The 21,134-nt window shown below is 44.5% G+C and overlaps 2 protein-coding genes across 10 annotated transcripts in view; one reads left to right on the plus strand and one right to left on the minus strand.

Annotated features, from left to right (window-relative positions):
• The first annotated feature begins 107 nt into the window (after window positions 1–107).
• Window positions 108–2,546, plus strand: zar1l (zygote arrest 1-like). Its single transcript, XM_085289241.1, has 4 exons — window positions 108–752; window positions 1,382–1,474; window positions 1,542–1,616; window positions 1,835–2,546. Exons 1-4 carry the CDS (start codon window positions 171–173, stop codon window positions 1,976–1,978), a joined length of 894 nt encoding a protein of 297 aa, XP_085145367.1. The 5' UTR covers window positions 108–170; the 3' UTR covers window positions 1,979–2,546.
• A 93-nt stretch (window positions 2,547–2,639) lies between these two features.
• The window catches only part of fryb (furry homolog b (Drosophila)), a 58,615-nt gene continuing 40,120 nt past the window's right edge, over window positions 2,640–21,134 (minus strand). For 4 of the 9 annotated variants that reach the window (XM_085289235.1, XM_085289231.1, XM_085289237.1 and 1 more), the window contains exons 40-66: window positions 20,950–21,041; window positions 20,726–20,819; window positions 20,305–20,524; window positions 20,007–20,158; window positions 19,706–19,893; window positions 19,511–19,605; window positions 19,159–19,357; window positions 18,854–19,075; window positions 18,308–18,506; window positions 18,103–18,200; window positions 17,685–17,855; window positions 17,251–17,391; window positions 16,971–17,156; window positions 16,659–16,823; window positions 16,325–16,399; window positions 15,958–16,128; window positions 15,117–15,311; window positions 14,873–15,010; window positions 14,571–14,785; window positions 13,933–14,137; window positions 13,612–13,761; window positions 13,378–13,476; window positions 13,180–13,263; window positions 12,796–12,813; window positions 12,495–12,605; window positions 7,034–7,269; window positions 2,640–5,413 (exon numbers count right to left, since the gene is read on the minus strand). In XM_085289235.1, coding sequence (XP_085145361.1) covers window positions 5,155–5,413; window positions 7,034–7,269; window positions 12,495–12,605; window positions 12,796–12,813; window positions 13,180–13,263; window positions 13,378–13,476; window positions 13,612–13,761; window positions 13,933–14,137; window positions 14,571–14,785; window positions 14,873–15,010; window positions 15,117–15,311; window positions 15,958–16,128; window positions 16,325–16,399; window positions 16,659–16,823; window positions 16,971–17,156; window positions 17,251–17,391; window positions 17,685–17,855; window positions 18,103–18,200; window positions 18,308–18,506; window positions 18,854–19,075; window positions 19,159–19,357; window positions 19,511–19,605; window positions 19,706–19,893; window positions 20,007–20,158; window positions 20,305–20,524; window positions 20,726–20,819; window positions 20,950–21,041 — 4,178 coding nt within the window. In that variant the 3' untranslated portion in view covers window positions 2,640–5,154. Of the gene's footprint in view, window positions 5,414–7,033; window positions 7,270–12,494; window positions 12,606–12,795; window positions 12,814–13,179; window positions 13,264–13,377; window positions 13,477–13,611; window positions 13,762–13,932; window positions 14,138–14,570; window positions 14,786–14,872; window positions 15,011–15,116; window positions 15,753–15,957; window positions 16,129–16,324; window positions 16,400–16,658; window positions 16,824–16,970; window positions 17,157–17,250; window positions 17,392–17,684; window positions 17,856–18,102; window positions 18,201–18,307; window positions 18,507–18,853; window positions 19,076–19,158; window positions 19,358–19,510; window positions 19,606–19,705; window positions 19,894–20,006; window positions 20,159–20,304; window positions 20,525–20,725; window positions 20,820–20,949; window positions 21,042–21,134 lie in introns of those variants that run through there. The other 5 variants (XM_085289233.1, XM_085289240.1, XM_085289232.1 and 2 more) reach the window with 4 other exon arrangements.

The following is a 21,134-nucleotide window of genomic DNA, read 5'->3' on the forward strand; positions in this document are numbered from 1 at the left end:
GCTGTAGTCAACAGAGCCTTATTATTAATAAATAATAGAGGGCACCGTATCTCTACCTATATTCGAGCCTGCACGCCGCTGTTCTCAATTAACCAATCAGTGCCTAGAGAAGGTACGCGTAGGCTATAAATCTCACGAGCACGAAGTTGGACTGGTTTCATGGCTCCAGGATGGAGGGGTTCCTGTCCACGTTTCCACCATACAATGTATATGGTAACCCTGTCTGCGCTTCCCCGGCTCAGGTCGGCAACTGGGGCAAGAGAGATGGTCGCTTCATGAACCCCCAGAGCCTCAACTACCTGGAGCTCTACAAGACCCTCCTGTCCCAGGTCAACCCCAGTTTACCCCCTCAGCTCAAGAAGGCGAACACCAAAGAGTGCGGCGTGCAAGTGAACGCCAGGGTGGATAAAATTGTCCAGTGCTCTCTGGGCCCCAAAACGCTGTTTTTCGATGAATTTCCCACTCCCTGCAAGCTCCCCATGAGCCCCGATGCGTCCACACCGGAGGAGAAGGCGCAGTGCCACACGCCGCCAATGAGCAACCTGCGCTTCCTGAGGCCCGTGTCCATCTATTCGCCGGTGTTTGACCGCAGGCTCTTCCTAAAGAAACTCGAAGACTGCGCTGGTGAAGGAGAAGATGAAGCCGCCGCCGAGCAGGCCACGTCCGAGGCCGATGGGGATCAAAATGGCGAGGAAGCCCCAGAAGACTCCAAGACAGCTTTCCACCGGTCTCCAAAGGGATCCAACTTTCAGGTGGATGCGTGTGGGGAAATGGCAATGAGCACTGTCTTTAGCTTTCCAATCCACGATGTAACTCAGAAAAGTCCCTCAGTCATCTATGGTTCAAGCCCTCAAACTATAGCCTAATTAGTATGACTGTCATTTAAAACCTATTATCCATCCGAAAATATAGATTCTTTTAGTTAATTGGCAAATGTCATCGTAGGCTCATTTAAATTTGTTCTGATTTTAACTCGGTACTTTTTTTTACACTAAAAAACATCTAACGAAACTCGATTTATTTAAGATTTAAGAAGTGTAAAAGATCATAACGTGTTCAAAAATACAAAGAAATAAAGGGCAGTATAAGATACTAATTGCCCAGACTGTTCTGTATTTAGAAAAGATAAAAAAATGTTTTTAAATTGAAAAACTATCTTGTTTATTAACTACTTTGTAGTATGAATGGTAACGGGGTAGAGCCATTATTAATGGGAAACTCAAAACATATCACGATAGTTAAGTTCAAAATCTATGCACTCACTCACATTCTCCATAAAAGTATCATCAGAATGTTTACAGTCAGTGCAGCCCACAGGGAAAAACCCAGCTGTGGTAAAAAAAGATTTTGTACAAATTTTATTTATCTTTGTTTTTTCCAGTTCCTGGAGCAGAGGTATGGGTTTTTCCACTGCAAAAAGTGCAACATCCGGTGGGAGAGTGCTTATGTATGGTGCATCTCTGGAACGAGTAAGGTTAGTGGTAACAAGCATTGCACAAACAAATGCCTGCTGAGCTAAAATAGAGCGACTGCTTTGGCAGGTGTACTACAAGCAGCTCTGCCGGAAGTGCCAAGTGGGGTTTAACCCCTACAGAGTGGAATCTATCCTGTGCAAGGTACGTGAACTTGTTTTTGAGGAACTTTCGCAAGATGATTTGTTCACTTGGACTTAAAGTGGAGTCGCAGGGTCAGTCAGATTCTGTGTGGGGCATTTAAATAAACTGGATCACATTTCTAAGGCACTATCAGTCTCAGTAAGGCATTCCTTCTGTAGGGATGAGAAAAGCCTGTGCTGTTTCTTATGCTGGTGATGTTCTTTTACACCCCCTGTCAGGGTTGCTCTCAGACTTGCTGCATCTGTGAGAAGAAGCAGAGGCACATTAACATGAAGAAGCCTCACCGTCAGGACCTGTGCTGTCGCTGCAAGGGAATGAAGCTGTCCTGTGACGCCACCTACAGCTTCAAATACATCGTCTAAGTTGCCCGCCGTGAAAGCCTGAGGTTACACCAATAAGGCTGATGTGTAAAGTCATGCCACAAAGAGAAGCTGCCACCGCCCCCAGTAGCAAACTTGAAGAGTCACTCCAATCGCTGCCCTGGTTTGAGCCAACTTTAAAAATTCATTCCCCCTCACTGATCCTGGTACCTAACATGAAAACTATTTTTGTATGAAGAAATAAACACTGCACCTTAAAAGTTGAGATTCCTGAATGTATACATACACTATGAAGTCAAAATGGAAATGATGGGGTGCTTGCCTATTATACACAGTAGACTATGTTACTCTACTGCAATGATACAATGTTCTCCCATACAAACTGATGGCACAATTTCTAAATTACTCCAAGCTTCTTTTTTTAACAATACTAGCGTGTCTAGCTAAAAATGTTCAGATTTCAAGCTGTTAAGATCAGGAGAAAGAGGATTAGAAATGAATATACCTGAAGGACCATTCAGGCTGAGCATTTTGGAGACACAGTGAAGCAAAGCTGAGAGGGTTTGGACATTTGTAGAGGAGGGATGTTAAAGATGGAGCTGCCAGGAAGGAGGAAGACTGCAGAGAACATTGATAGATGTAGGAAGAGGGCAGAGCCCCTTGAATACAATTAGTTTTTCAGTCATTTATAAAGCACCAAAAGACAACATAAGTTATAGGTCTTTACTTTAACAACTTTTACAGAGCTTCAACTCAAAACAACTTCACAAAGGCTGTGAAAATATTTACAAGGTGAAAAAACAACTACTGTCTTCATCTAAAAAGCTTTAAAAATGTGCAACTTCTTGTTTGGCATGCAAACACATTCTCCCACACACAGGAAAAAGAAAAACATACCCGCGTGAGCTTGTGGCTCCCTTTTGTACCTCATACAAACGTATCTTTCAGATAAAATTATCTTGTTAATAAATATTTCAAACACTCCATACAGTAAACAGAAAATGCATGCATGGCAGTTTGATTTGAGAGAACAAACATCATTATAAAACTTAAGTCAAATAAGTGTCGTTTCATATCTGATCAGATATAAATAGGAAAAGAAGACATTTGTACAGCAACAGCAAAATGATTGCTTGATCCGAACCAAGGGAGAGTCTCTCACACACACACAAAAAGGCTGACAACGACGAGTTCAGATTCAGTAGTGTGTAACGTGGGTTTCATTTCGCACATCTACAATGAGTGCAGAATGTCAGCATTTCCCTTACGTGTAAGGTAACTACAAACCACACAAACATATCCTACTATGGTTGTGTGACAGTAACGATTAGAAGTATACAGACGGGCAAATACTTGACTGTGTACATGCGCCATCTTCTCTGCATGTGAACACCAAGTCGACAGAAATATAGTGTTTACGCTCACTAAAGATGCTACAGCTAGCCACGGAGGGGTGCACGCCACGCACGGATAATGGCATGATTACTCTACCAATGTTTACAACAGTAGTCAGGGGACAAGTTGATTCACTGATACAGAATATCAATAATAGAAACAGGCCAAAGAGCAGCGTAAAGAAATGCGCTTGAATATTCTGCATCTGCTCTGTCAGCAAGTCTTTCAATCAGGCTGAGGTCAGACGTCTGGGCCAAGCGAAAAGGACAGGACGGGAGCGTACAGTAGAAAGCATTCAGCTGGGTCATGCATTGCACAGTTTCCTCCAGAGGAGGCCTCAGAACAGTAGAGACAAAATCACTCCAGCATTTGGCTTTTCCTTCTTAATAAAAGTGACAGCCTTTTTCTCTCACAGTAACAAAACATACATGATCTCCTTTCTACAACATTTAGAAAAAACGTATAACAAAACTCCACAGAGGAAACTTCTTCCAGTGATGCTACGTAGTGTCACGGCTCATTTCCTCACTGTCTCTTTCATCCTTCCTGAAGGAGGCAGCAAGTGTCAAGCATGTCTAAAAGTTCCTCTGGGAAGCCAGTTTAAGTCCAAGCTAAAAGCCTTCACAGGTCCTCGGAGTGCAGCACAGATTAGATGCTGAATTATGACCGTCAAGCGGGACTTAAACAAGGAGGTACATTATTTTTCACGACATCTAGCTTTAGAAGCAAAGCCTGCGCTTGTATATAATCACATCAGGTCATTCTTATCAGCAGGCAGCAATCTGTAGTATCCAGAGATAAATCCCATTATACATGGGATATGAGTCCCTGTCCTTAAACATTTAAAGTGTCCAGTTATTTCTGGTATGTCATTGTCTACTTTTCAGATGCAAAGACCTGATGTTGGATCGTTAGGTCCTCTGGCGTGGTAACTTTAAAGTCTCAGGTTTGGACATCTGACGGTTCAGTATTCAGGAGCCCCCCTACTGTCAGTAAGGGCAGGGCAGCTTGTCCCACCTTCCCCAGGTAGCGAGTCAAAGGCGTAGCAGCACCGCCGAAGGAGCAACAACAACCCCAAGCTGCAGCCTCTCCTGGGCCGGTGGGACAGGGAGGGGGTGGTGGGGGAGGGGGAAGAGATGAACTCGATGAAGGGCTGTGAGTTAAGACCGTGTCACGGCCCGGGTGCAGAATCGAGGACGGGCTTGAGTGTTTGTACGGAGAGCATGGGAAATGGGGAAGATGAGAGCCCCGGGAAGAAATGGGCGATGGGTTCGTGTAAGAGTGTGTGAGCAAGGTGGGCGCTGAGGCCACAGTTGGGAGAGAGCTGGATGTGAGAGATGATATCGGGTGTTTGCTGCAGTGGAAATGTGATTGCGGTAAACTGCATGATGGATGTACTCTGATAGGATAATAAAGGCTTGTGTTCTCATCTAGATAACGTCTCTTTGGCTCTTGTGTGAGCGGCAGTGTAAAATGTGATTGGCCTGGCGTGTTGGAGCTATGAGCAGAGAACAGGTCGGGGGGTTTGGGAAAATTAAGTAAAGAGGTCTCAGAGTTTGCAGTGGATGAGGATGAAGAGTGGAATGAAAGGTTTAATTCAGGTTCTAGTGCTGGGCAGGGTGGTAAGTGGGTATCTGCCTGGAGCTGTGAATCTGGGGCAGCAGACACATAGGAGGCGGCAGGGGCCAGGTATGTGGGTGCTGGGCCCCCTCTGTAAGAGCAGGCTGAGAGGATTGCAGAGGTTGTCTTGGAAGGGTCAATGGCTGCAGTGATGGAGGGAGTAAAGGTGGAGAAGGAGGGGGTGGGGGGCTCCTGAAGTCCTGTCAGAGACTGGTCGCGGAGGCACTTGAATCGGGGAGGTAAGTTGTGACGACCCGGTAACCCTGGGCGTGGCGGATCATGTCGCAGATTTCCCCGTTGAGCTCCAGCAGCTTGGAGCAGATCAGACTGAGGTCCTGCCGGGAACCGACCAGGGCGATTGTGCCCGTCTGGCCCAACGTTTGGTGACGGAAGTAGACGTTGAGCAGCGTCTGAACCTCACTCTCTGAGCTTCCGCCAAACACTCCGTTGGGCCACTGCCTCCTGAAATGGACACAAAAAGTATTATAATTATTACAGGTAGATATAAAGAGACATACTTTCTATATTCAATATTCAATGTAGCTTGATTCATTGGATCAAGCTACAAAGTATAAATACACAATTAATATATTCAACTTGATAAAATGTGTCCATAAGTACAGGAATGCCACTAGACCCACATCTATACCTTGCCAAATAACACCATATAGAATAAACTACGCAAGTAATTTTTCAGTTCGAACTCTTGCCTAAATATTCTGTAATTTATACAGATGCTATTGTTAAACATATCAGGTCTATCAATTTTGCCTCAGGTTTGGATATTCTCATCTTAACAGCTGCTTTTATATAGCGGTCATTCACCACTCCGGTATATCCCCATAAATAAGAAAATCCCGTATAATCAAATATTTGTTTTAACTTCCCTAACCGTAACTTCAAAACACCTTTATCATATTGATTCTTTGGAAAAATAGACATTAAAAGTACAATTTATTCCTATTTCCATTCGATAATCTAAACCTAAAACCAATCATCCTACATTTAACTTTATCTTTATCAACTTAAATCTCCCCACTTCTTGATCTCAATAAGTCAAATGATAGGGTGAGGCAAGGTCTAACAATGGTTTCACCCGAAGCTTACGCTGATAATGGACCACACCCTTTTTTTCACACCTTGGATCATGTGATGAGCCACATGAGCAATACGACCCTCTTACGGGGCAATCCCCTCTAGGGCTTAAAATCTGGAAGTCTTCATCATTTGGTCTTAGAACTGAAGAAGCTTCTTGGATGAGAGGTGAAACATCTTCAAGACATTTAAAGAAGTTCAGTTGCTTTTCATTCCAAGCTCCTTAGAACAGGGGTGTCAAACTCAAATACACAGTGGGCCAAAATTCAAAACTGGAACAAAGTCGCGGGCTAACATTAATATTTACTGAAAAAAAAATCTTCCTCCAGATTTAAGAATGAATCTCTTCTTATGGACTCAAACAAGTTTTGCTGGAAAACTGAATATGGAACAAGCAAAGCTTAATACTAAACAATATATATATTAGCTGTATAATACCAGTAGGCCAGCTCTAATAATAATTTGGTATGGCTTCGCAGGCCAAATGTAATTAGGCTGTGGGCCAAATTTGGCCCGCGGGCCAGAGTTTGACACCTATGCCTTAGATCCTCCTCTACTTGTATTACAGGATTTCCAAATTTAAAGCCACAGAACTGTCCTACTTTACCTCATGCAAACATTACAATTTTACTTTCATTAGGATTTACACTTTCCTGTCTACACAACATCTTTCTACTCCATCTAAAGCCATCTGAAGCTCTGATTCTGTCAATACTACAATATCATCTGCGTACAGAAGCACAAGAGAGATAGATAGACCTCAACATCTCCCAAGCTTAAGTTTCTCAGCCAGGAATGACAGCCCTTTATAATGTCTACTTATTATATACTTCAAAATCATTTGTAAAGATTGGAGAAAGTGATGGGGACACAGTGTGTTCACATGGTCATTTTTTGGATCATTTGTTCTTTTACGTTGAGACAAAATAATAAAATCATTAAATCCCAGGATACACTCATGTATGCTGATGGCCTCGTGCTGCTCACCTGCATTCCTGGATGTAGCGCACGGCTTTGGTGAACTCATGGTTCCTAAGGCACTCCAGTATGGCCTGCACCGCTGCCTCTGAGGTGGGGAAGCTGGGCACAACCATGGCTGCCACCTGGGTGGCGTGTGAGTGAGTGTGGGCCAAGTGTTTGTGTTCCAAGTCGCTGGCTACGGCTGCCTCTGCTGCCTGCAGGCTGCTCTTCAGATCAGTAAGCTCTCGAGACATGTTCAGCAGCTAAGAGGTGGAGGGACAACAGATGGTGGTGGGTGAGTGTGTATGTGAAATTTATGTCTATATTAAAAGATTAAATGCTCAAGATCAAGTCTGCAGTGTAGCAGGGTTTTTCTAAGGGTCAACATCATTTTAATTTAACTAGTAAACCATACATATACTTATAAAAGCATATGTCTATTTAATAGGGGTGCAATGATACTCGTATCGATATTGAACCGTTCGATACAGTGCTTTCGGTTCGGTACGCATATGTATGAACAGTACAAAATTTGTAATTTATTTTATCAACTTTCCTTCTGACGATGCTGTCTGGGTTGAGCGCTCAGTGAATCTGCGTTTGACTACTTCGCCTAGGCTGCACTGTCGAGCGCAGATCCACTGAGAGTTCAACACAGACAGCATCTCAGAAGGAAGAGCGCAGGGCAAGCTAGCGAGACAGAAGCTCTCCTTGCAACATGGCAAATTGAACCTCCCCCACCCTCATTCAGATCTGGCGTTTGGAATTATTTTGGTTTTCATGTGACGTATGACCCTGAAGGTAAGTGTGTCATGGACTAAAGTAAAACAGTATGTTGGATGTGCCACGCAATGCTCAATTACATGGGTGGGAACTAGTGTGTTAGCGCAGTTAGCTCGTTAACGTGTTGGCCGTCTAGCCCCATGCATGCGGCGATCAGGGGTAGCTCGTTAACGGAGATTTGCCGTGTTGTGGCGTTAACGCTGACAGCACTAGTGGGAACACAAGGAATATGACTGCACATTTACGCCAACGTCATCCTAGTGCAAAGACAAAAACAACAAGCATGCATGCTACAAACTTTACCCGAGTCATTTAGACAGCCGTTAGCACATGATTCTCCTTATGGGGACCTGATATGTTTAATATTGTGGCGAGCTCAGACAAGGTGGAGACGGAGGTGTCGTTTGGTCTTACTTCCCGTGAGCTAGCCAGGGAGCACAGCCGTTTATCGACATCTGCAGAAGAACACTGCCGCTAGCTAACTGCTCAGCGCGGCAACAGCAACAACACACAGAGCGCCCTCTGACCCCGGAAGGACACACCGTCGCAGCGAGAAGGCGTCACCCGTCACTATGGCAACATAAACAAAACATAACTGTATAAACAGACCCCCGAACAGCCCTGACCCGCTACATAGCCCCCACCTAAGGGGTCAGTCGTCCCCGACGACCCCATTACCCCACACAAAGTCCTGCAAATGTCCAGGTGCCTTCTTTTGGCGCACCGGCCGGTCACGACCGGTGGGGGAAAATTCACTCGGGTCAGAACATGGGGTGCCACCATCATCCCACTTCTGACAGCAATGTGGCGAGCTCAGACAAGGAGGAGACGGAGGTGTCGTTTGGTCTTACTTCCCGTGAGCTAGCCAGGGAGCACAGCCGTTTATTGACATCTGCAGAAGAACACTGCCGCTAGCTAACGGCTCAGCGCGGCAACCGCACAGCAACAACAACAACACACAGGGCGCCCTCTGACCCCGGAAGGACACACCGTCGCAGCGAGAGGGCGTCACCCGTCACTATGGCAACATAAACAAAACATAACTGTACAAACAGAACCCCGAACAGCCCTGACCCGCTACAATATGCTGCTGAGAATATAACCCAGAAGAAGCGTATAGTATAGCTTTTATTTTGGAAAGAGCCATTTCTCTGTAATAAACTCTCTTTTCCAAAGATGAGTGATTCCTCAATCAGATACAGGGCTTGCAAAATCGCTAGCCCGACGTCCCGGGGCTAGCGATCTTTTCCAGTCGGGCTACCAAAATCTATCTCTGCCCTGCCCCTCGGGCTATTGTAGGAAGGAAAAATATATGTCAATGCTTTTGCATTCTTTCGGAAATGTAGCTGGGTAATTATGTCATTGGCATCGGTGAGCCACTGTCAATATGTGACATTGAAATCGCGTTTGAATTTGCGCTTGTGTTTTGCTTTCACTTTGCAAATGTCCAGGTGCCTTCTTTTGGCGCACCGGCCGGTCACGACCGGCGGGGGAAAAGTCACTCGGGTCAGAACATGGGGTGCCACCATCATCCCACTTCTGACAACAATGTGGCGAGCTCAGACAAGGAGGAGACGGAGGTGTCGTTTGGTCTTACTTCCCGTGAGCTAGCCAGGGAGCACAGCCGTTTATTGACATCTGCAGAAGAACACTGCCGCTAGCTAACTGCTCAGCGCGGCAACCGCACAGCAACAACACACAGAGCGCCCTCTGACCGCGGAAGGACACACCGTCGCAGCGAGAAGGCGTCACCCGTCACTATGGCAACATAAACAAAACATAACTGTATAAACAGACCCCCGAACAGCCCTGACCCGCTACATAGCCCCCACCTAAGGGGTCAGTCGTCCCCGACGACCCCATTACCCCACACAAAGTCCTGCAAATGTCCAGGTGCCTTCTTTTGGCGCACCGGCCGGTCACGACCGGTGGGGGAAAAGTCACTCGGGTCAGAACATGGGGTGCCACCATCATCCCACTTCTGACAGCAATGTGGCGAGCTCAGACAGGGAGGAGACGGAGGTGTCGTTGGGTCTTGTTTCCCGTGAGCTAGCCAGGGAGCACAGCCGTTTATTGACATCTGCAGAAGAACACTGCCGCTAGCTAACGGCTCAGCGCGGCAACCGCACAGCAACAACAACAACAACACACAGGGCGCCCTCTGACCCCGGAAGGACACACCGTCGCAGCGAGAGGGCGTCACCCGTCACTATGGCAACATAAACAAAACATAACTGTACAAACAGAACCACGAACAGCCCTGACCCGCTACAATATGCTGCTGAGAATATAACCCAGAAGAAGCGTATAGTATAGCTTTTATTTTGGAAAGAGCCATTTCTCTGTAATAAACTCTCTTTTCCAAAGATGAGTGATTCCTCAATCAGATACAGGGCTTGCAAAATCGCTAGCCCGACGTCCCGGGGCTAGCGATCTTTTCCAGTCGGGCTACCAAAATCTATCTCTGCCCTGCCCCTCGGGCTATTGTAGGAAGGAAAAATATATGTCAATGCTTTTGCATTCTTTCGGAAATGTAGCTGGGTAATTATGTCATTGGCATCGGTGAGCCACTGTCAATATGTGACATTGAAATCGCGTTTGAATTTGCGCTTGTGTTTTGCTTTCACTTTGCAAATGTCCAGGTGCCTTCTTTTGGCGCACCGGCCGGTCACGACCGGTGGGGGAAAAGTCACTCGGGTCAGAACATGGGGTGCCACCATCATCCCACTTCTGACAACAATGTGGCGAGCTCAGACAAGGGGGAGACGGAGGTGTCGTTTGGTCTTACTTCCCGTGAGCTAGCCAGGGAGCACAGCCGTTTATTGACATCTGCAGAAGAACACTGCCGCTAGCTAACTGCTCAGCGCGGCAACCGCACAGCAACAACACACAGAGCGCCCTCTGACCCCGGAAGGACACACCGTCGCAGCGAGAAGGCGTCACCCGTCACTATGGCAACATAAACAAAACATAACTGTATAAACAGATCCCCGAACAGCCCTGACCCGCTACATAGCCCCCACCTAAGGGGTCAGTCGTCCCCGACGACCCCATTACCCCACACAAAGTCCTGCAAATGTCCAGGTGCCTTCTTTTGGCGCACCGGCCGGTCACGACCGGTGGGGGAAAAGTCACTCGGGTCAGAACATGGGGTGCCACCATCATCCCACTTCTGACAGCAATGTGGCGAGCTCAGACAAGGGGGAGACGGAGGTGTCGTTTGGTCTTACTTCCCGTGAGCTAGCCAGGGAGCACAGCCGTTTATTGACATCTGCAGAAGAACACTGCCGCTAGCTAACTGCTCAGCGTGGCAACCGCACAGCAACAACAACACACAGGGCGCCCTCTGACCCCGGAAGGACACACCGTTGCAGCGAGAGGGCGTCACCCGTCACTATGGCAACATAAACAAAACATAACTGTACAAACAGAACCACGAACAGCCCTGACCCGCTACAATATGCTGCTGAGAATATAACCCAGAAGAAGCGTATAGTATAGCTTTTATTTTGGAAAGAGCCATTTCTCTGTAATAAACTCTCTTTTCCAAAGATGAGTGATTCCTCAATCAGATACAGGGCTCGCAAAATCGCTAGCCCGACGTCCCGGGGCTAGCGATTTTTCCAGTCGGGCTACCAAAATCTATCTCTGCCCTGCCCGTCGGGCTATTGTAGGAAGGAAAAATATATGTCAATGCTTTTGCATTCTTTCGGAAATGTAGCTGGGCTGTAGCTGGAAATGTAGCTGGCCATTTGCTTCAAAAAGCAAATGGCCTAGATCTTGGTTCCACTTGTCTCTTACCCGTGACTTCAGTGGAAATTTCAAATTCAGGATCTGACACAGACTGATTCATGTCCTACACAGTTCTTACAAGTTCATAGAAATTTCTGTTCAATTAGAACCAAGTATTTGAGTTGATGATTGTAATTTTTATACAATGTTGTAATTTGTTTTTCAACAATTTTTTGATTAATGTTTTGTTTCCTTTACAATATTATACATTAAAGTATAATATTGTAAAGGAAACAAAACAGGAAACAAAACATCAATCAAAAAATTGCTCTCTTTTTTATTCGGGCTACTTACATTTATTTTGGGTTACCAAAAACTGAAGAGTCCCTGCCCGAAGGGCTACCAGGGATTTTGAAATTTTGAGAACCCTGAGATATATTTATTTTTTTAATTACTTTTGTTTCAGCAACATTAAATTTAAAAACTGTACTTTTGAGTTAAAATATATATTTATAATTTTAATAAATGACAAATTAAAAAGGCATGAACATTTTTTTTGTATCGAAAAAATATCGAACCGTGACACCAAAGTATCGAACTGAACCGAACCGTGAATTTTGTGTATCGTTGCACCCCTACTATTTAAATAAAAATAATGTGGCTCTATATATCATAGACATTTTTCTTAGAATGTTCCTTATCATACAGCTGGATGATACAAGGAAAGACCAAGTCACAAGGGGAAATTGCCCTAGTTGATATCAATCACACTGACCTAGAAAACCTCAAATTTGATGGACATTTAATGTTTAACTAATACATTTAGAACAACAACAGTCATGCAGATCTTGGTATTTAATGTGTTTGATTGTGAATTACTTGGACTCTGAATCCTCTCACATAGACATAAGGGAACCAGCATGTTCCTCTGTTAGCCTGCAAGTCACACTTAATGAAGAATGATTTGACTCACCTCAGGCACAGAGCTTATTGCATGAACTTGACCAATGAGCGAGCAGTAGGACTGGAACAGAAGGAGGAGCTGAAAGTGAAGCTTGTAAAGCCTCTGACAAAGCTCCAGTTGCTGGAAGACACAAGTGACAAAAAAAAGCTAAGATTTATCAGAAGCAGAGATCACAAACAATCACAATCACAAATTGTTGTAAGCACATGCAAAGGAATACAAACACGTGACAACAAAACTGACTGATTCAGTTGTGCAAAGTTAATTAAGCAGTTTAAGAGGAATCTAGAGTGAAGTGAAGAGAACTTACTGCAAGAGACTCCATTTGCTAGACAGCGAGAGAGCATGTTAGGGCATCAAGAGTGAAGTGAGAGGAAGACAAAGTATCAATCAAACACATGCACAGCAAGTTAAAAATCCTGACTGTTTACAGCCAGGCTGCCAAGAATTAATCAACACTGTAGAGAAAAAACAGCAACTTTAAACTTAACGACTCCGGCACGGAAAAGAAATTTCAGGAGGATATAACGATATAGAGACAGAGCCAGCGTGCAAAGAGGGCAAACATTTCAATCCACAGAGAAAGAAAGCCATTAATACAACACAAAGATTAAGCTACATAGACTGAATCAATTTGCCAGTAAAAATCTGTGCTTTCATTGGTACAGTAAATAATAAATAAAGTTGTTTGTACCTTCTCCTCTGAATCTCCAGGTTGGCAGGTAACCACACTGTCACCAGGACATCTGGGAAATGTGTCCTTACAGTTCCTGAGCCACTGAAAGACAATAAACGGAAAACTTCATTGGAAAGAGGAGTGGACAGAAGAAAAGGTGGTAAATATTTTATCTGGCACACATTTGAAGGAGGAAATAAGTAAACGTGCACTTACCAATACAGCAGCCTCCTCTTTGGTGTTGTAAGTATCCAGGTACTCTTGCAGCTCCAGTGCACTGAACTTCATCTTTTCGAGGAGGCCGTAGGACATGATCTATACAGACCAACAAGAAGAAAGGAGCAGTAAAAATGAGCTCAGTATTAGATTTGTCTTTGGGGTTTTTAGACTCCCATAGACTGAAGCAGCTACAATACTGTGATCAGCAAGAAGCCTGCCAACTGTACTCACCGTGTCAGCATCAATGTAAATGGTAGGACAATCTGAACATGTGGTGAGCATCTGTGAGGACCTGAGAAACTTTGATCCAATGCCTCTTAATCCCTCGCCAAGATAAGTGGCAACATCTTTTGTTAAGGTGCAGAATTTTCCCTGGATGTTCTGGAAAAAGACACTGTACTGTAATTCATGCTAATGGAAGAGATATAATATATTATTATACATAATATGAGTGATAGCTTGAAAAAAATGGGTGTACAAAAAACAAGAAATACAAACATAAAAAACAAAACAAAAAAAAAACCCCTAAAGGTAATCCTTCATGTGATGTACCTTAAAGAGTGATGAGAAGACCTGAAATGTGTAGACAGCACATGACCCATCTGAGTCTGTTACAAGCTGGTTGATGTGGCAGCGCCATGCCTCCTCGGCATCGTCACACACCGTGGGTTGGAACGCTGCCAAGATGGCGGAAAAAAATGGAGAGGGGGGAGGAGGAAACCCAAGGTCCTCCAAATCATCAACATCATCACGCAAGCTTTAACAACAGAGATGAGAAAGAAGTGAGTCTGTGCTGTTTGCACCCAGTACGATAAGTATTTGAAAAATGTATCTAACAGGGTTTAATAATATCTCAAAAATGTTAAAAATAGGACAAAATAGGCAAAACATCCATGAATAATGTCCCATTAGGTTTTTTCTGGCTTAGTAGTTACGCTTTGGGAGTCATTTTCTGTTGCACTATTAAACAAAATCTACATTTTCTGCCATTTTTGGTCATTATCAGAGTTTCTATTGTTGATCAAACGCAACAAAACTGGTGATTTTCCTTTGGCTTGAGCGAAAACTTCTTTCCGTGTGCCACCAAAAGTTTTTACGGTAGGAAAAACCCTGACAGAGACTCTGGCAACAATCCAGCAGTGTATTCAGCATGCAGGGATTAATATTTAAATCCTGTCTTTCAAACTTACCTGGGCAGACAGTTTGGGTCTAGAAAATCCAGTGGAGGCTGGCAATAGTCTGGGTTAAGACCACGGTCCAGATTTGGCAGCTGATTTTGAGGTTGCCCCGGCAAATCCAGAGTGAAGCTCTCTCCACAGTCGGAGCCGGGGGGGAGCTCGTTGACACTCAGCGACAGTTCATCATCCTGGGCCTGAGTGTCCTCGTCCTCACCACACACCCTCACCTGAGAAAACAAAAGCATTACATTTTTGATGTTTCAAAATGTATCTAGGCAAACAACACATCCACGTCCAAGTCTATTATTTCTCACATGTAGACCAATGTGATCGTCATGGAGAGCTCCCTGGCTCGGGGTGGTGGCGTTGAGGGACTGGGGGTCAGCAGATGTGTCGTATGAAGTAGACAGAGAATCGGTGTGATTGGTTTCCTCTGATGGAGACGGGTTGGTCTGGAACAGGGAGGCAAATCATGAATGTTGACTCAGGAAAAATAATAAGCCTTTTAAGGCTTCAGAGGATTTTTATTGTGTTGATTCAGCAGCTAAGGCTACACACAAGCTGAGAATGGGAGAGGCTCTGGCTAGTTGAAGACTCCTCTTCCTCTGATGACTCGTCTGAATCGTGAGGGTCTTCGTGACCCAGACTGGGGGTACTGCCTGAGTGCTGGCTCTCCTCCAGCAGGTCGCGCAGCTCTGTGCTGTCCAGAGATCGCCGGCGCACACCCCAGTTAAAGTTATCGACAGTCTCACCCTAGATTTAAAAAAACACAACAACAACAAACACACACATACATGTTGGAAGACATGGACACAATGAACGGTAGAAGTAAAATCCCTGCGATGAAGGGAACATTTTTACTTTAATCTCTCAAAACACAAAATAATTGCTTTAGTTACAAGAACAAGATGCAAGATGGACTGTTATTCATGGCATGAATATATGATTATATGTTGGAAAGGTTGTTTTCAGCCTGTAAAATTATCTTTTATAATAACTATAACATATTTATCTCTATTTAAAAAATAGCAGTGCTGTCATAAATGTCGTTCTGCAATCAAGCCGTGAGAGCAAAATGAAGCACAAAGAGGATTTTGTTTTTACGTTCCAGATCAAAACAAAAGAGGCAGGAACACCAAAGAGCTGATGAAGGCTAATGTTAAGTACTCAATGTGAGGGACTTACCTGGAGCTCCTAGGCAGCGAGGGGAAGAAAGAGAGAGACAGAGTTAGAGAGAAAGAGATGAGGTGGGAGGACAGAGAAATACTTTTCAAATATGTTGAAGAAAGACAGGTGGATAAGTTGAAAGACACAGTAAAGGTAAAATGAAAGAAAGGACCACTGTGTCAGCATAAATCAAATGAACACAGGTGAAATACAGTATTATTGTGACTCTCACCTCTCCATCCTCCAGCTCCACATCCAGGAAGTCAAAGTCTCTGAAAACCCTAAACTGCTGCTCACTGGCAGTGTCATCTAATGTGTCCTCTCTGGTACCACCGTCCTCAGATGACACGCCGCTCTCCCGCACCTCCATCATGTCCAAGTCACCACAGGATGAGAAGATCACCTGACAAGAAGACAGAAACAGGTTTTTAGACTTGTCAGAGGCAATTAGTGAAGCCATCTTAATAACAGAAACATCCCCAGAAAACTTTAGAGGTTTTACTCCCTCTACAAAATAGAAACAAAAAAAACAGAAATACAAGCTTGAATTTTGTTGACTGTGTACATAAAGAACAAGTACAACAAGGAAGTTAGCTTACAGATGGGTTCTTGGTAAGTCCAACTTCTTGTCCACATAGAGACAAAACGCTCACCAGCTTCTCTCTGGTTCTTTTCTGCATGTAGAAGAAAAACTCATCAGTAAAGTGATGGATTTTCTTCTCGCTTCACATGCCTCATGCTTTGATGATCAAGGGATAATTTCTAAGCATGTTATAAACAGAAAGTTTTAAATCTGTTTTTCTTGGGCTATTTGAGGTCAGTATGCTAAAGAAGAATGACTTGATCAACACATTTTAATATAATATTCTTTTACAAGTCTTACAAAACCAAGCAGCACTGATGTGAAACCTTAGTTTTGGGCATTGATGCTACCTGAGATAACTGTGGTCGCCTCCAGCTGACAGGCACCAGAATGGTGTTGGAATTGGATCCAGAAGAAGTGGAGGAAGTACTGCGGGTCACAGCCATGGCTCTGGCTTTCCCCTCTCTACCCCCTGATCCTTGGAGCTCATCAAAACGGCGCCCGATCACCGGTGTCTGGGAAGATAACAAACAGAAAGACATGCAAATTTTTTGAGGAAATCCTTTTCTATTTATGACCTAGCAAAACATGGGGGTGTACTGTAACTGCAAGTCAATGATGGGCATTTACAAAAAGAAGCTCAGTAGCAGCAGCTTTCTTACCTCAGAGATGTCAAATGTGAAATCCAGAGTTTTCCCAGGGAGAGCTTTAGCAGAGCCGTCCCACACTCTGCTGACCTCTAGGTTGGAAAGATCACCCTGTGTGTGGCCGTACACTGGATGAACAAGGCTGGCAGAGCGTGATACCACCAGCTTCAAGATGTTTAAGGCATCCTTCCAGTGTACTGTCTATAAAGTCACATGTCAAAGACAGAGTAAGAGAAACAGCAGTGCATGCAGTGCATTTCTCTAAAATGAAGACCGAGTACTGTCCGACACTCACCTGGACAAACTTCTCAATGGTCTTCAGGACATCAGCGTTGAACTGTTTGACCTGCACAGCAGTCAGGTCCATGTGGCTAAGCAGACAGTAGATGATTTGGAGGAGAGACTGTTGCATACTGGGAAGTCCCTTATCCAGCAGCTTGGAGAGAGAAAGTCACATTCAGTAAGCACGCAGACATAAACCCAATCTTGCTTAAGGGCAAAGTCAATATGTGTATAACCAACTTGTATAACTTGTATAACTTGACTGTAAATTATTGGATTGTCCTTTAACAACTGGCTGAACAGTGAACAGGACAGGCTTCCAACAAATAATCAGCACAAACCACTCACTCAACATTCTTGCACCAGCTTCCATAGAAACATCCAATAAATGTAAAATCCTAAAAATAGAGAAAGATAAGACATATTTTCATATATAGAAGCACTTACCTCAGCCATATAGGTGACCATGTTGAGCGTTATGTCAGAGAAAGCCTCGTGAAGGTAGCGGCAAACCACGCTGACCCAGGAGAAAGGGTCCCTCGTGTAGGAACGTGTCTTATAGAGCGTCATCACATGTGCCAGATGGGACAGCTTTGTGTTCTTTTCCACCAAACATACCTGAGAAAGTAAACAAAAAAGCAGACAGACACGTTATGTGAGAAATATTGCCTTTTTTGATCTTTTAGTTGTTCTTCTGTGTTTTGAAATGTCAGGTTTTTCCAATCCACTCTGGCTTTTTATCTTTCTCCAAATATACATCTTTACTGTTTGTCTAACAAACCTAAAAAAAAGTCAAAGGAAGTAAAGCAAAAGCAAACTAAAGCCTAGACTCAGCCCACTTGAAGAATCCATAGTATTGCAGTACCTGTGCAATCCTCTCAGCACTTTCCTTACAGAACTGATTTGGGTGGCTAAAGTGCTGGACCAGGTGAGGAAGCAGACACAGCACATTCAGAGGAAAGCCTACACAGGGAGAAGAGTTTGAACTTCAGATACAGCCAGTATAAATAAAAATAAACACGTTGCCGTACGACTACTAAACGATACAATATAAAATCCTCAGTACCTACCTATAGACTGTGAGCTGTCGACAACAGGCACGCGGGAGACTGGCGTGAGCTGGCAGAATAGCTGTAAGGTCAGGTCAGATGTAGCCTGGGAGGTAAATCCCTTCAACAAAAGCTGTTGAATCCCAGAGAACCCGCTCCACCTCAGCTGAGCCTGCAGCTTCTCCAGGCGCTCACGGTTCTCTGCTCTGTCTAAGGGCACCTGGGAAATGAGAGATTTTGGCTTAAGTGAAGCTGAAAGTTGCTTGTGGTACTTATTGTCTTCCACCTGCAAACTGAATATCTGAGATGCTAAAACAATGAATGAATCAATAGCCAGTTGCTAGGTCTGTGGTGGCCTTGAATTAATAGGTTCCAAAGCTTTCTTTCATTTTAAAATAGAAGCAGTGTGAGCGTCTTAGGATGACGTAGTCTTCATGGCATTAAGGGAAAACAGGTTACAGGGAATGTTTGCTTTCTTCTGCTTAATCTTGGCTTTAAGTTAACTGTTGTTTTTACAGATACATACATTGTCCTCTGTAATCAGCAATTTTTTTTTATCTCATCTACCTTTGACAGCAGCTTGTGAACGAGGCGAAGTGACATCTGGTATTCAAACTCGAAGTCTGACTCCATGAGCGACACCGCCACCCAGAAGACTGTGGCCAGTATCGACGAAGGATGAGACACGTGCGCGGGATCCGACAGAACGCTGGGATCAATGCGATTTGTCGATGATGTGCAGGAGCCTGAACTTCTTCCTGTTCGTGCAAGGCCGTGACTGTTGCAAGCCTGTAGACCGAAAGCGAGTACAAAATTAGCATTAAGGATTTAGCATTAAGGTGTCAGATTACACAGCAATTTTCCTTTCTTGCCTGTATGCGATCCAGAGTTGCACTGCGAGGGGGATCACTCGACTGGTTGCAACACTCGCCGAACTTCTTGGGGACAGAATAGGAGCGCTGGTGGCGCTGCGATGACAGGCCGACAAATCCTGGGCCAGGGAAGTTCAGCTGACCTGTGCTCTTTCTGTTCATCAGTTTGTCACTTGTCACAAAGTCTGGAGAGGATGTCCTACAAATCAAACACAATGAAAGCAAAATGTTGAATCTGTTGGAGTATCAAGTAGCTCTGAAACACCAGAAGGAGGCTGTTTAAATCTGTACATATGTTGTAATCTTCAAATTATTATTACTTCCAAAGATTTAACATTCAAAGCAGACTAACCTGGTAAGAGCTGCCATAAGGTCACTGTTTTTCAGACACTCTGCTAGATTCACCACTACTGACTCCAGAGTTAACAGCACCTCCATCACATAGCCCTGAAACAGGTACAGGTATGAACATCAGCAATAATGTGAATCTTCACCAAATGCATCAGGTTGAAAGCACTACATCTCTATTATATGTCTCTTCTCTCACCTGCACCTCGTCTCCATGTTCTCCCACCACCTCAACGAGGCGTGAGACCAGATCAGAGACAGCATGGTTGTTGATCGGCTGTTTGAGAGCTCTAAAGATCTGGAAAGATCTGCCGGCATAGTGACGCGAGGAGCTGCACAGAGCCGTCTGTAAGGCCACGTCACTAAGCTGCTGCTCCAGGTGGAAGTCTGTGAAGATGGACATATTTCACCCCTTGTGCAGGTCTAAAATGAGTCGATTATTGCTCCATTTGTGAAGATTGGGTGAGGTCTGCTGTAGCTGTTATTCAGTGGTTTCTCACCTGACTTGGACTCCTTGAAGACAGAGACAACGTGGCGCAGGAAGTTGCTGAGCTGCTCTGTGCTTTTGGAGTTGGGGTTCTTTGGTGTGATGTCCTCATGCACCCACAGTGGCCCAAATGATCTGTGCAATAACAACACAGTACTCCAAGCACTGTATACCCACCACCAGTAGCACCACATAAACGTTACACGAGCAGCTCACACAGTGTGGACTACAGTGAAATTTAAGCGCACGTCACACCCACACGCAGTGTCCACCTCGAGAACAGCACAAAAGATGACCAGAGTTGTGTTTACCTGGTGGAGAGAAACTCAATGAGTTTGTTCGTCTTCTCATCCGTCTCATTGGGCGCATCTTCAAGATCCTCCAGGTCATCGGGTGTTACAAGGGGCAGATTTCCAACACTGCCGGCTGTGCTGCCACCACCCAGGCTAGCAGAGGATGAGTTGGAGGTGGAGCTGAGACCAGAGTCCACCACGGGAGATGCCTGCCACTCCCGCAAAAAGTCTGGTGCGTCTATAGGAATATTATGACATGCTATAGAGAAGTGTACTGCTACAGTAATATAATTTCTGGAGTCTTTAATCTGATTTTTGTGTACTACACTGTTTAGTTTCTTAGTTTTCCAATGAAAAGTGGTCCATCAGGTCATATCTTTCTAGTAAATGTCAGAGGACTGTTAAATGCTTGTATACACACTCAATATTTTCTACTTACGTGACTGCTGGTACTCTGTGTGGTAGCTGGACTTGATTGTGAGGGTCTTGTTGTCGCTGATCTCTCTCGTCAGCATCAGTACTGAGGCTATTACCTGGACCCCCAAAAAGAAGTGTTGCTCAGTGAATATGTAAAGCTTTGCAGAACTCAGTAAAGTAAGTTTCAGTCCTACTTCATGTAATAAACTGGCCGAATAATAACAAACATTAAAATGGAAATCTGACCTGAAAGTTGTTGTTGCAGGAGAGCGCAATGAGGAGGTGAAGAAGGAGACGTTTGCTGTGTTCATAGACCTCTGACCTGTAGTGGTCCAGACCTAGAAAACGAAGTACACACCGAGTAAGACAACAACAGCTTTTGTAGTATTACAAAGGCTTGTTGTGCCTCAATTTGTGCAACAGTGAATGAA

Source organism: Mchenga conophoros, linkage group LG10 (assembly GCF_057382185.1).
Source record: "Mchenga conophoros isolate Kocher_MC1m ecotype Shallow Benthic linkage group LG10, M_conophoros_male_GT1.1, whole genome shotgun sequence".
Classification (NCBI taxonomy): Eukaryota; Metazoa; Chordata; class Actinopteri; order Cichliformes; family Cichlidae; genus Mchenga; species Mchenga conophoros.

Excerpts from the sequence above, each read along its gene's own strand:
- zar1l (XM_085289241.1), top strand. The coding sequence starts at position 171 with ATGGAGGGGTTCCTGTCCACGTTTCCACCATACAATGTATATGGTAAC. Across the intron at positions 1,475-1,541 it reads GCATCTCTGGAACGAGTAAG|GTGTACTACAAGCAGCTCTG; the intron begins GTTAGTGGTAAC and ends CTGCTTTGGCAG. Across the intron at positions 1,617-1,834 it reads TGGAATCTATCCTGTGCAAG|GGTTGCTCTCAGACTTGCTG; the intron begins GTACGTGAACTT and ends ACCCCCTGTCAG.